Genomic DNA, 15,000 nt, shown 5'->3' with positions numbered 1-15,000 from the left:
AAATAAACTAGACAAGTCAAAGGCAACAGGGCTTGACAAAATATCTGCTAGGTTTATCAGGGAATGTGCTGATCTCATTTGTGTGCCGATATGTGATATTTTCAATCAATCTATTAGCCAAGGGACGTTCCCAGACGACTGGAAATATGCAAGGATTACCCCTCTTTATAAACAGGGTGACCGCGCTGATGATAACAATTACCGCCCAATATCGGTGATTCCAATAATGGCGAAGGTGTTTGAAAGGATAGTTTATGAACAGTTATATGCCTATTTGGAAGAGCACGATATTTTATGTCAAATCCAATCAGGGTTTCGTGCTAATCATTCAACTGTAACAGCTTTGTTGGAAGCGACAGATTCTTGGGCATATAATATTGATAACGAGAAAATCAATGGAGTCATTTTTCTAGATTTGAAAAAAGCTTTTGACACTGTTGATCATCAGATCCTTCTATCGAAACTAAACTATTATGGTATACATGGAAAATCTTTCAGATGGTTTCAGTCATATTTGGAAAACCGAACACAAAAATGCTCTGTCAACGGGTCGCTATCCAGTAGCTACTCGTTGACTTGCGGCGTCCCTCAAGGGACCATCCTCGGTCCATTATTGTTCTTATTATATATCAACGATCTTCCAAATTGCTTATCAAATTGTAAACCGAGAATGTATGCCGATGACACGCACCTCACATATGCGGGAAGCAATCTTGAAAACGTTCAGTTTTGTCTAAATGAAGACCTAGAAAACGTCTTCAACTGGCTACAAGCGAACAAACTCACGTTGAACATGACTAAAACCGAATTCATGCTAATAGGGTCGAGGCAGAGACTGAATACTCTCACAGCTTCACCAACAATTAGAATGAACAATACTCGAGTGAGCCAGGTTTCAGCTACAAAATCGCTTGGTGTAATAATAGACGATAAACTCGATTAGCATTGTCACATCGAAAAACTAACGAAAAAGATCGCCTCTGGTATCGGGGCCCTAAAGCGAACTAGGCACCTGATCCCAGCATCAACCTTACATCTCATCTACCAAGCTTTAGTAAAACCTCACTTTGATTACTGTGACATTGTTTGGGGTAGCTGTGGGAAAACGCTACGAGACAAACTGCAGAAATTGCAGAATAGAGCAGCCCGTGTGTTGACATTCTCTAACTATGATGCTGATGCAACTGAGCGACTCGAGTTTTTAGGGTGGAAAAATCTTGCACGCCAGCAGGAAATCCATAAAGCCACCATGATGTTTAGATGTCTGCACGGGCTAGCTCCAAGGTATCTATATTCAAAGTTTACGTGGCGTGACTCTGCTTATGACCTCAGGGACTCTGAAAATAAGCTTAATGTTCCACTACCGCGCACTAATTATTACAGAAAAAGCTTTAGCTACAATGGCGCCACATTATGGAACAGTTTACCACGCGATATAAGGAACACAGAGTCTCTGGGGTTATTTAAACGTAAGGATCAATGACATTTTTAAAGTCTAACGCACGGCATTCACGGAAAACAGCTTTAGTGTTATAGTATGTAGTTTTAATTTTAAATATCTTAGCGTATGTGATATGCATTTTTATAGGCTGATGAATTGATCGTGTCTAAATAAAGATTACAATACAATACAATACAATTTAGAGCTTCTATGATAGCTAATAAACACGATAACTATGTATATTTTTAACTTGTTTTTATTTATACATTTTACATCATCCTACTTTTAGGCAGGTCCACATCAGCTTTTTGCTGCCATAGTATGTAACTTAACCTGCTTTACCAAATAAATGTATGTATGTATGTATGTATGTATGTATGTATGTGTGTATGTCTGAGACACACGGCGAAACAATACTCACGTGCAAGGAGTTAAGATGTAACTTATTAACTTTTACTACATTTTTATCATTCAATTACAGGTTGGAGCCATTCCTGTATTTAGTCGCTAGTCTTAAGACGGTGACTGAAGTTACGAAATAAAAAGAAGCGGCCGAAAATTTAAATACGCGAAAGAGCACAATTAACAGGGTGCGAGTTTTTGAGAAGTGGTGTGACGAAAATAGCCCTGAGAAAAACCTGGACATGATTCTTCCCGAGCAGTTCGATAAAGTACTCGAGCGATTTTACGCCTCCATGTGTAAACAAGACGTAATTTGTCCCCCACGATATTAAAAGGTAATCAGATGGTTTTCTCGTGAAATTAGGAAATAATTTCACTTGCGTTTTGTCGAAATTCTGATAATTTCGCGAGCCTTTAGGCTCGGGAAATTATCAGAATTTTCGACAAAACGCGCGTGAAATTATTTCCTAATTTCACCACAGGCAGCCCAAGCTCACTACGAGAAAAGCGGACGTGACTCTTACCGTGTTGCGTAACGTTTTATATTTAGAAAGGTTTGTATGGGATGTTATCGGTTTGCCTTAAAAGAGAGAAAAAAATGTCTTGTTTTGAAATATAATGGGCTCACTTTATTGCCTTGTTGTTTTCTTTGTTGATTCCGAACGTCTCAGGCCATTTTGAAGCGTTTTCGGCGAGTTAGCGCTATGTTGGTGTTCAACTGCTAAAAGAAAGACAAGGCCGGAAACCTATTTTAGAAGCGTCCGTCGCCCGAAGCGAATAATTCCGCCAAAAAATTTCCAACAGTCTCGATTCCTCCAGAAAATCAAAGCAGAGATGTTGCAGTTCCATTTTCCATTCACTCGATTCACAATTCCTCCCCCAGATCTTTCACTAGCGATACTTTTATCTCCAGATCGATAGGCTTTCCCATTTCGAATTTGGCTGGTTGAAACGACCACTGTCCCTTCGCCGATCGCACAGTATGTTGGGTAACAAAAATAAGCCCGGCGAGGGTAGCCAGCGGCCTGCAGTCCAAAAACAAACCCGTTAGCTCCCCTGGTCCCCTCGAGAGGTTTTGTCAAGACCGCATTGTTTTGATCGACCAATCAACATCGAATGAAAATGTGTTTACTAATTTAAATATCTCAGTGGAAACCCGAGATCGATCGCCATGTGCACGTTCCTGAGTGTCAAACTATGAACGAAACCTGCGGCGAAATTCCAGGGGAGCTAACGGGTTTGTTTTTGGACTGCAGGCCGCTGGCTACCCTCGCCGGGCTTATTTTTGTTACCCAACATACTGTGCGATCGGCGAAGGGACAGTGGTCGTTTCAACCAGCCAAATTCGAAATGGGAAAGCCTATCGATCTGGAGATAAAAGTATCGCTAGCGAAAGATCTGGGGGAGGAATTGTGAATCGAGTGAATGGAAAATGGAACTGCAACATCTCTGCTTTGATTTTCTGGAGGAATCGAGACTGTTGGAAATTTTTTGGCGGAATTATTCGCTTCGGGCGACGGACGCTTCTAAAATAGGTTTCCGGCCTTGTCTTTCTTTTAGCAGTTGAACACCAACATAGCGCTAACTCGCCGAAAACGCTTCAAAATGGCCTGAGACGTTCGGAATCAACAAAGAAAACAACAAGGCAATAAAGTGAGCCCATTATATTTCAAAACAAGACATTTTTTTCTCTCTTTTAAGGCAAACCGATAACATCCCATACAAACCTTTCTAAATATAAAACGTTACGCAATACGGTAAGAGTCACGTCCGCTTTCCTCGTAGTGAGCTTGGGCTGCCTGTGCCCAGGGTAACTCAGGAGAAGAGTTGTCTCGGCTTACACGAGCAAATGAGGTCCAACAGTATCACAATTGAATCATGAATAACGTCAAGAGAATTTATGAAGTAATCGTCAACTAAAGAGTCGAATTCGTTCCAGAGTGTTGTAAATCGACCATATTTCTTATAAACTCATTCAAATTCTTAATGGTTCAGCGCGTAACTTAGCACCGCGTCACAACGCGTGACGCTATCGTGACGCTATCGTGAAATAATCTTTCACTTTTCCTCGCTTGAGACGCCTGTGGAATAACTCTTTCACTCCCAAGATCTTATAAGTGATCTCCTTTAATTATCTACCATACAGTTCTTAAGATAGTAATTTAAAGAATTTGGTATGGGATTATAATTACAACTGAATAACAACTTTATTTGGGTGAGCTATATCGAAGGCGTTCGTCGAGGGTAAGAGTGAACAGTAATTTTGATCAGCGGGCAAATTATGAAACCCGCGATTATTGCGAAATCCCGCGAAAGGATGACATTTAAAAACCGAAGACAATTTTTGACTAAGGCCTAGTTTATACGTCGCGCTACAGTCGAATTTGATTCAAGGTCCCACAAGCAATTAAATTCGACGATAGCGCGACGTCTAAAACAAATTAAATTCGTCTGGTAAACTAAATTCGTCCTAGACGTTTTATCCGTCTTGGTAAGGCGGATAAAGTGTCGATAACGCGTCTTCAGTTTTAACGTCGCACTTGCGTCGCGTCGAATGAAATGCATACATTTTCTTAATTTATTTTGGCGAGCGCGCAGCGACCCTTGGCGAGCTTTTCGAGTGACACCTCTGACCAGAGGCACTGCATTTGGGAAGAGAATTAAATTCGTCCGTACTGATTTCGACGCATAAAACCACGCCACGATTGATGTCGACGGAACGACGAATTTAATGAAATTAAATTCGTCTGAATTAAATTCGACTGTAGCGCGACCTATAAACTAGGCCTAAGACACTAAAATGCGTAATGATGGCGACGACTCAGTAAATATATGAAAATAATATATGTGTACTGCGCTTTCATAAAATGTATGAAAGCGTCCTTCGCAATAATAAACCCTACTTATCTAGTAGGTGGAAATAAGGCCTGAAAAAATTTTACGTCCGTACGGGAGTTGAACCTATAACTTCTGCGATACCGGTGCAGTGCTCTACAAACTGAGGTAACAAGCCAACTGGGGGCAGGTCATTATGTTGGTTCGTATTAAACCCGCCAATAAATTTGAGTAAATACATACATACATACGTTATTGTCGCCTCCCCAATGGGGCTTTTCAGGAACAATATATAAATTACTGACTATACATTCAAATAAAATTAATTAATCACAACATCTAATATAATATAATCTAAGAATATATTTAAAAACATATGTACCCGACTGGTTAAAAAAAAAAAAACATACATGTGTACTGCGGTTTCATAAAATATACGAAAGCGTTCCTCATAGTAATAAACCCTATTTATCTAGTAGCGACTAAGTACTGTAGACATGACTTATTGACTTGCCCTGTTCTGCCAACAGAAGAGCGAACATGATAGGATGCAATGTCTACTTTCAGTGCTTCTAACAAGTGTAAAATTATTAAGTCGTAAGTGAAAAAAGCTGTTCTTTCAATTTAAAACGGCAGTCACTTTGAGAATAAAGTAACCCTTTATTTGCCTGTTACTATATTTGTAGTGAGGTCGCTGACGCCAAAACGGGCTGGCTTTCTCTCTCTTGGCCTTGCATAGAGCTGGTGCAATTTAAACAGAAGATTGGGTACAAGTGCGGAATTCTCATTTGTCTCACGTAAGTAGCTAACTCGCTCTGCACCCACACGCGACATTTAGTCTTTAAGTTTAATACAGAAGTCACTATTCTCATTAAATCCTGAGGTGTTAAGGTACGAAATATTTACCCCCACAAGGTAACTAGGAAGAAAGTGCATTCGATTAAATATACGTTAGCAACCAATTATTTCTGCCTTAAAAGGAATTTAACGGAATATTGCATATTCTTCACTCATTTTTCCTAATGATTGATTGTTGTTTTCGATCGTTTCTTTCAGTTTGCTAGATGTTTGTGCGAAGAGTTTTCGATCGTTTCTTTCATTTGCTAGATGTTTGTGCGAAGAGTTTTCGATCGTTTCTTTCATTTGCTAGATGTTTGTGCGAAGAGTTTTCGATCGTTTCTTTCATTTGCTAGATGTTTGTGCGAAGAGTTTTCGATCGTTTCTTTCATTTGCTAGATGTTTGTGCGAAGAGTTTTCGATCGTTTCTTTCATTTGCTAGATGTTTGTGCGAAGAGTTTTCGATCGTTTCTTTTATTTGCTAGATGTTTGTGCGAAGAGTTTTCGATCGTTTCATTCATTTGCTAGATGTTTGTGCGAAGAGTTTTCGATCGTTTCTTTCAGTTTGCTAGATGTTTGTGCGAAGAGTTTTCGATCGTTTCTTTCAGTTTGCTAGATGTTTGTGCGAAGGGTTTTCCGTAGATGCAGCTTTCCACATAGCAACGAACGTGCACTAATAACGTCTATGGTGTTTGGCTGTTGAGAAATATCAACGTCTGTATAGTGTGCCATGACAACGATGGAGAAGATTGGCTGGGATGCGACAGTTGTGGCCAGTACTTCCACGCACGTTGCATCAAAGTGGATTTCTCAGACTCTCTCTAGCTACTTTGTCTGCCCTTTTTAATTTCACAACATCGTTGCAGATTAGTGACGTAAATTGATGGTGAAGAATATTCCTCCCAGTGTGGGACTGTGTTAAGACTAAGCTAGGCTGTGTACAATTCCTGAAATTCCCGTTATTTCACGAATTATTTGACGCTTAAGTGTTGACAAGTTTTTCGCATTACGTAAATGAAAAATTGACTCAACGCTGCAAGGAGAATCTCCCTCAAAATTTACTTTTAAGAGTCGATGTTACCGTCCAAAATTCAAACGTTACTGTTAGGTTTATTGGCGCATTGATAACCTTGCAAATAGCTCAAACATACTGAAAAAATTTTCATTCGTTTTTGTATATCTTCATCCTTTGTTCAGTACGATCTTGGTGGCCGACCATTTAACTCTTAAGGGGGGGGGGTGGGTGATTTTGAAAAATAATTTCCTGCAAGCGCTTGTTGGAAGAAAAAAATTGAATGCAGCCCAAATGTAACAGAAGCAAAAGAACATTTACAACGGAAAAAATATCCTGCACAGCAGATTGCTAGAAAAAGATTTCTTAATGACCAGAAATCACCCCCCCCCCCCCCTCAAAAGTTAAATGGTTGTCCCCTTACATATTTCGGGTTTGAACTTTTCGTGGGGAACACGTGCTGCAGCTTACACGGCATATTTCAAATTTAACCGCTGTACTATAAACTTTTGTGTTCGACCCTCGACGAACGCCTTCGATATAGCGTCACGGGTCGCGTCACGGGTGTTTCAAAAACACAGACCTCGAAAACACAGACCACAGACCGCAGATCACGAAAAGCGCCCTATTTTATTTTTTTATTCCCATCGCTTGTCTGCTTCATTATTTTCTTATTATGAGGTGAAATTCTCCCTTGGGAGCTAAAGGGTTAAACAAAAGTCTCCCAATAATTTCGGCGCGCCTACGACAGGATGTAAAGGGTTAACAGACTCTACGTAAAATAATATAATAATAATAATAATGAATAATAATTTCGCAATGGACATTCCTGTGCTCGTGTTGGATACACTCAATAAAGACTGATTTTTGCACTGATTCACTTTATTCGCTTAGGTTCATGTAAAGTAAAAGGTTAATTAACTCAAAATAGATCACAAAACGCTAACTGATTCTGTGTACTTAAAACGTAACAGGATTGTGAAAAGAGAAACGATATAAAACGAATTTACATACCAACATTTTCGACTCTATTCCTCGAGAGGATATCCACACACGTGCGTTTAATTCGCTTGTACTCAGTAATGGATTATTAATAATGTTACATATATTGTACTTGTAATATGATCAATGAAGATTATAACGTCACGATAACATTCCGCTGGGTGGCTCTTCTTGTCCGCTGTTTCCAGATCGAAGTAGAATTTGGAAAGTTGTTTTTTGCTTTTTTTTGTTTTGTTTTTTTTTGTTGTTGTTTTTTTTGAGGGAGGAAAACCGGAGGACCCGGAGAAAAACCCACGGAACAAGGACGAGAATCAACAACAAACTCAACCCACATGTGGCGCCAGATCCGGGAATCGAACCCGGGCCACAGCCTTGATGGAAGGCGAGTGCTCTCACCACTCCGCCATCCTTCCTCCCCTGCAACTATGGGTCAAGTAGTGTCTGCTGTATTGCAATCGTGGAATTCCAGAACAAGAATTGAGAATATTTTTGATTGCCCTGGTTAACTCTTACTGCAACTGAGCTCTACTCGCCAACTGATAAAAACACATAACCTGATGGGAAGGGAGGAAAATGTGAGGCTCTCTCTTCTAGTTCAAATAAACCCAGGCCATTGAGATTGACATCAAGCCACCAACATGCAAAGGCAAGGCTTTTGATCTTTGCGATCATTATAGCAGATAAGTACTTACCTTGAGTAATAAGACAGAAACAGATCATTAGGATGATCACCAATGATGTACTCCACTTCTGAAGTAGTCCCAGTAAAGCTTGGCTGTAACTGTTCCAATTATATGATATTCTTGCGTTCTTTCAAGACTTTGGCTCTCATTGGTGCGACGCGGTCGTCTCACACGTTGATCAGGAGCCTCTAGTGACTCATTCCCCCAGCCGAAGTTTAGGTTCAAATCATACATACCGTACATACATACGTTAGTTGACCACTCCCCATGAAGGCTTTTTAAGGCCAATTCCCGCCCATCCCACCCCAGGGGAGGACATCCACTACACAGTAATCCAATGCGTGGGAAATTAACGTCTCCTACCCCTAACCCTGCAGGAGACGGGGCCTACGGTTTATTCGTCCTTATCCGAGAAGACTAGAATATCAGCACTGTCTTTCTGAGAAATCTTGGATAGCGGGTCAACAGTTGAACATTATGACGACATTATCACCTACTAGTTATTTTAGGAGATCTTCGAACTCATTACGTGCTGTTTTCATTTAGAATATATATTTTCAAGCGCTTGTAACGAGGATTCAGTTTAGTTATTACGTTAAAAAGAACATAAACGTAAACTTCGACATGGAAACTAAGGAACTTTTGCTAAGCTCAGCAAAGCGCAAATATATACTACCACTTTTTATTCAACCAGACTTGAACAGTTACTGTTTGATTCTACCTGGAATTAGTGTCAAGCTGAAACCGTTACCTGCCTAATACTTTTTTTAGTTGATATCCACTTGCTTTGTTTCGGAAATGATCAATCTCGTAAAAGGCGAAATAATTTGGATATATCAACAAAGTTGAAATGGTAAATTGGCCACCGTAACGATTACAAAAGCTGACGTTTCGAGCGTTAGCCCTTCGTCGGAGCTAATTCGAATTTTCTTTCTAGCCAATTGATGTTATTAAAATGCATTAAATAATTCAAGCGAATCTTGTAATCCTTTACATAATTCATAACATTACTTAAACCTTTTTAATTTAGGCTTTAATAGAACTTTATTGCAAAGCTTTCTTTTTTTTCGGTCAGTATTTTGGAGAGAATCTGATGCACCTGCACGTGTTAGAACTACAGGTTAGAACGAGTGTTGAAGTTAAGTTTACTGGGAAAGTCTCTTATCTCATCGATAGTCAGCAATCGCGATAGATCCCGATATTCTCTCTGCCAGCGAGTGTTCCCCAGGAAGAGCCCTTCCAGATTCGAGTTTTATCGAGTTTTCCCCGGTCCTTCCCAATATTTGTAGAGGCAAAAACCTGTTTTCACACGCTTTTGTTATAAGATGTAGGTATTCCCTCAGGCGAAGAGTTTCATTTATCACGCTACATTCTAAGTTCTTCCATTCTCTTAATTTTCGATCACCACTTTTTAAACAAGAAAAGTCAGCTGTTCCAGAAAATTCGCTACCCAGGTTGATTTGCCCTGAGCATCTTTCGCTTGATTTGGCACTGATATAAACGAAGTGTATCACTCGCGAGTGGCCTGTGAATCTTTAATTGTTTGAAATTAGACAGTGAACTACTGAATGAATTTACTCAACGATAGATACGGTGTATTTGAATTAAGATCCACTAATATCCCGTAGATACTCATTCACCTGAAAATCTAACAACCGTATTGGTTTTACTTATATTCTATTAAACTGGACGACCGAAGATTAACCTAGTTACACGATTAAAATCGCTTCACACTCCCGGTTAGCTCAATGGATCATGGGGAGCGCCGGACTGTTGAGCAGGAGGTCGAGGGTTCGAGCCCCGGCCGGACCAACACTCAAGGTTACTGAGGAGAATGTGCTGCCTTTCTATAATATCAAGAAATGGATAGACATTCTAGTCTTCTCGGATAAGGACTAATAAACCGTGGGTCCCGTCTCCTGCAGGGTTGGGGTAGGAGACGTTAATTTCCCACGCACGAGATCACTGTGTGGTGGATGTCCTCCCCTGGGGTGGGATGGGTGGGTACTAGGGCCCGCAGTAATTGGCGCAAACTGTTGCGGGGTCCCTGCCTGTCGGCGAAGTTGTGACTTAAAGGCTTTGACTCTAACGCATATTGGCAACATTTCACTCAACCTCGTTCCCAAGGCCTTTTCCCTTACTCGGGGTGTGACGGAAAAAGGCCCTGGGAACGAGGTAGCATTTCACAAATCGAGGTCGTGATCAAATGTGTTTGTTTTTTGTATCAGCCGATTTTTGATGCTACAAAATTGAACAGCGGAACCGGTTCGTTCGTCTGAATCAGCTATTACCCTAATAATGCTCATGACAAAAATTGAACGGATATTTGTACCACGCGGAAATGAATTATTAGTTTTTGTTTCTTGTGTAAAGCCTTATAAACTTTAATTAACAGGAACAGGAAGTCAGCCTTATGTTTGATAAGCCCGGCTTGTAATCGTTTAAAACGAAAACAATAATCTTTTAAAACTAACTTTCTTACAAGTCATCAAAGTTATAATCAAATTAACCCGAAATTTACATACGTGATCCCATTCTAAGTTAATAAAAAAAAGTACGGTATTTCAAAATTAACTTTAGATTGTAATAGTGGGATTACCTTCAGATGCTGAGACCCTAATGTTAAGGAAGAGTTTGGAAACTTTCTCGCTGATACGACCGAATACATAGTATATGCTGCATTTCCTTTCCCTTTGACAGACCTTCGTTCATGCTGACACGCGACCAATGAAATAAAAAGTTAATAGGATGAAAAAAAACGCTGTCAGACAGCTAGGTTGGATCATATTTCAAAGGATGCCGATCTCATTTCCTACTTGCTGAATAAATCAAAATACCGATAAACTCTCGCTCGTCAGGAAATCAGTTTTCTCTGGAAATTTCTGACGAGTTCCCTTCTTCAAATTTTCGCTTGTAACCAGTGAAAATTCAGCAACGGCGAGCAACAAACTTACGGATTTTTCTCGGTCTTCTTTAGGTCCTTCAGCCAACCAAGCAGAAAAATTACAATTTCCATTTCCATTTAGTACAAATATTAAACTTTGGCGTCAAACCTGCTTGAGGCAGACAGTAGTAATATCAGTATGTCGTTTACTGTAAACGTCTCCTCCAATCTCTTTCTAAAACGTGCAACTATTTAGCCTGAACCCATAGATAAACAACCTCGCGCTCGTTCAAGATGATTGATCATGTATGTTTGCAAATGGAATTAAGAAATATAAATTAAATTTATCAGTCTGAGTGAATCGTTAATTTCTCGGAGCTCTTACAACTATCGTGTCTAATATACACTATTCATTTTGTGATTTGCGGTGCAAAAGAAACTAATTGTGAGTGCCCAATATATTACGCAAGTTCTACGTGAGGACATGCATGAGTGGGTTTTACGTCATGACAGGATTGCCTGACACTTCCGACAACGGTCCACTTCATAATTTGTTTATGATCACGTAACGTCTTTGAGAACAAACTTTGGCCATACAACTTTTCCAAGAAGGAGAGAACAATTGGTCAATACGGTTCTGTTAAACTTTTTTGACCGCAAGTCATGTCCGAGACAAGTACGAGTCGCCGATCAAGAGTTCTACAGGCTCTTCGAACTCCAAAATTCTTAAAAGGACTTCACATCTTGGCGATAGTTCTCGGTTTTTTATGCATTGGCGGCTGTTTTGTGCTTGCAAGTCTCACGTACATTTTATTTGGAGACTGTGATGGCTGTGAGATGGAATCAGAGGATAAAGCTACGGTAAAAGTTTTGAGGATTTTAGCTACTGCCTCTTTCCTTTTAGGAATTCTCTCTATTGCTTTGTCACTGTGCTGTAAAGGAACAGCTAGCAACAGTCTTGCTCCTCAAGTTGTGGTTTCGCCTATACCTGAAGCAGATTTAGAGAAATCGCCCGCTCCTGTACTAGCATATAATCATATTCCTCATCGGCAAGCGTTTGATCCCGAAGATTCTGCGACGAGTTACAGTTTGACTGAATTTGTAGCGAATGTGGACAATATAAACGAACAAACTGCGTCTAATTCTTCAGAAAATGCGGGATTTTGGACAGAAGAAATTGATGGACCTGTTACACCCCCACCAACTTACGAGGAAGCTCTTGTTATGGAATGGCCGGTTTTAACGGTTAAAGAAAACAGCTTACAGAACTCAGAAGAAACAGACTCTTTCAACACGGGATTGTAGAGGAAAAAATTCAAGTTTACACACATGAGAGAACACCAGCTCGCAGAGCAAAGGTCATACATCACAATATGTGGACAGTTTGATAAGAGTTGTTCACGATGGTTTCACGCGATAAATATAACTTGACGTTTTTCCATTTTCTTTATAAATATCATAACTCTATTTAATTATCATCCTACAGTCGATGTTAAAACACTGCATGAATTTTTTGTACAAAGTTTGCAAATGTAATTATTTTTTTGAGTTCACATAGGTTTCTTTTTGTTCACACACACACATACAAAAATGTATATATTCATATTACCTCACGCTATTGGGTGGCTGATATCATGCTTGTCGCTCTTTTTTTTTCATACAGATATTTTGTACGCATACTAGTATGGATCGTCAAAAATGTTCAACAAAGAAATAAATGTTTTACTATATTTTGACATTTCTCGATTTATTCTATCACAGACAAGAAGCAGCAACCCAAACAATTTCATGCCATGTTTTACGTAATTTATGAGAAATTCCTAAAGCAATACCAGATAAATCAAAACTGAAACTGAAAATGCTCTTCAAATCAAAAATATATACAGCAAATAAGCAAAAACTAGACGAGGTACAAAGTGCATTTTTTTAAAGGGGAAAACCATCAACATCACTAGCCAAAAAAATAACAATCCTTTACCCATCAATCAGAACCTTTACAGTGGTGATGGAAAATAATTCTTACAATTACATCTTACCGACATCGGACATTTACGTATCCATATAAGAAATATTGGTCTTAATAGCAAGTCAGTATGTTGGGCTCCAAATAAATTATGAACAATAAAATATAAATGATGAATAAAACATGTCTAGGTCATCTTAGACACCACTTATTAGGCAGACCACACTAGACACTCAAAATGTGTGATGTATGTTTGTTGAACACTTCCTGAAATCCAGATGAGTCAATTTTTAGGACAACTTTTATCAAGATCTTACACTCTTACATCAGTGGGTATATTCTCCATACTGTTCTCTATACATTTACTGAGGTGCTGACAAGGAGAATTTGTTGAACAATCAAGAGTTTTTTTAAGTTGGTGATCATTTCCTTTACTCTTGTGACCTCAATGTGTGATTCAGGGGTGATATTGCAGAGAAAAAATTTGAAGCTGGTCACTAGTAGGGGTTAATCAATCAATCAATCAATCAAGTTTATTGTCTTTACATGGGGTATGGTTCCCAGATTGCCTGATATATTACCAGTAAATGAACTGAAATTCACTGCTCTACCATTTTCTCTACTGATCTTTTAATTGTTTCTATGAAAAAGACATCTACCAAAAAAAAAATGGTTTCCAAGTGGTTTCCTTCTTTTATGACATCACTAGCTGGACAAACTAAGATAAATGTATCATTCCATTTTTCCTTTGAAAAAAGACCTAAAAGATCTCTTAAAAACATTGCCTGGAAAACAAGAGTGTTTTTACACATATCATAGCTCAAAGACAGTACAAAAGTAAAAACAGAAAATATCAGGCAAACGCGTTGTGATTCTCAAGGCACTGGCACAATATGAGGTAACTAGGATGAAATTGTCAATTTCCATGGAAACCTTCGAATCTTAGTTCCCCTTAAAAGTTGATTTCAATATACAGGGAATTCAACTGAGTTTCTTCAAATTTTGTTGCAATCAGGATGTTATGCTTGCACTTGACCAAACCAATATGGATTCACCCAATAAGTGAAGTTGGCATGTAACAGGAAATAATCATTATGTATACAAAAATGCATTAAAAAAGCTACTCAAGATTGCTTAAGCTAAACCACAAGCCCTTCAGCAATAGTTCTGTAACTAGACAACACTTGGGTCTCCCATAATGATGACAAAGAGTCCCTTCACCACGTTGCTTTCTGCATACTAGCCATCAAACCTTTGTCAGCATAATAGCGGAACATCATTCTTGAAACACGAAATCGTCCAACAAGGGCCCTTCCTCTGTCAGTCAAAACACAACGATTGCGAACTCTTGTGATTGAACTGTCCCTAGGCAGTTTTACCAGATCTTCAGCAGCTTTCTTGCGAATAGTAGAAGGTAAAATATCGTTTTTCTTTAAAAATCTCAAGTTGGTACGTTCCATCTCATACTCTGCATACAGTTCTCTTCTTATCTTGTCTCTCCTTCCCCATTTCTTGAGGTAATTTGGCTTCAAATAAAATTTATCCAGAGGTGTTGAAGTTTTGAATGATCTTATCCAAAGACCTTAGGATAAGAAAAGAGCCAGATAACAAGAAAAAAGTTCATTCCTTGGTTGGAATCAATAACAATGAAAACTAGTAATTGAAGGATATTTCTCGGTGAAACTAAACAACAAATATCAACACAAACCCACTGAGATGCTCTAGAAGTGATTAATAATGGTAATTGCACTGAGTGGAGTGCAATTTGGGTTGAAATCATACGTGTGATTTCAAAATCGAACGAGCGCACAGCGCGAGTTCAATCTGAAATCACAAGTATGATTTCAGACCCAAATTGCACGACACGAGGTTCAATTTTCACTTTATTACATCCATTTTGAAATCGCCCCAAATACAGGACTTAGTCAATTCAAGTATTTT

The 15,000-nt window shown here is 39.1% G+C and overlaps 2 protein-coding genes across 2 annotated transcripts in view; one reads left to right on the top strand and one right to left on the bottom strand.

The window, feature by feature from the left end:
• The first annotated feature begins 11,628 nt into the window (after positions 1–11,628).
• On the top strand, positions 11,629–12,832 carry LOC111325737 (uncharacterized). Its single transcript, XM_022929608.2, has one exon. The coding sequence runs from the start codon at positions 11,760–11,762 to the stop codon at positions 12,399–12,401; it is 642 nt and encodes a 213-aa protein (XP_022785343.1). The 5' UTR covers positions 11,629–11,759; the 3' UTR covers positions 12,402–12,832.
• An 835-nt stretch (positions 12,833–13,667) lies between these two features.
• LOC111325738 (uncharacterized) overlaps positions 13,668–15,000 on the bottom strand; it is a 3,789-nt gene continuing 2,456 nt past the window's right edge. Inside the window, exon 2 of the mRNA XM_022929609.2 lies at positions 13,668–14,641. Coding sequence (XP_022785344.1) covers positions 14,277–14,641 — 365 coding nt within the window. The 3' untranslated portion in view covers positions 13,668–14,276. The remainder of the gene's footprint in view (positions 14,642–15,000) is intronic.

Source organism: Stylophora pistillata, chromosome 14, assembly GCF_964205215.1.
Source record: "Stylophora pistillata chromosome 14, jaStyPist1.2, whole genome shotgun sequence".
In the NCBI taxonomy this organism is placed as follows: domain Eukaryota; kingdom Metazoa; phylum Cnidaria; class Anthozoa; order Scleractinia; family Pocilloporidae; genus Stylophora; species Stylophora pistillata.
This window is presented reverse-complemented; position numbering and strand designations above follow the sequence as displayed.

Bases quoted from the DNA above. Each gene is read 5' to 3' on its own strand.
- LOC111325737 (XM_022929608.2), top strand. From the start codon at position 11,760: ATGTCCGAGACAAGTACGAGTCGCCGATCAAGAGTTCTACAGGCTCTT.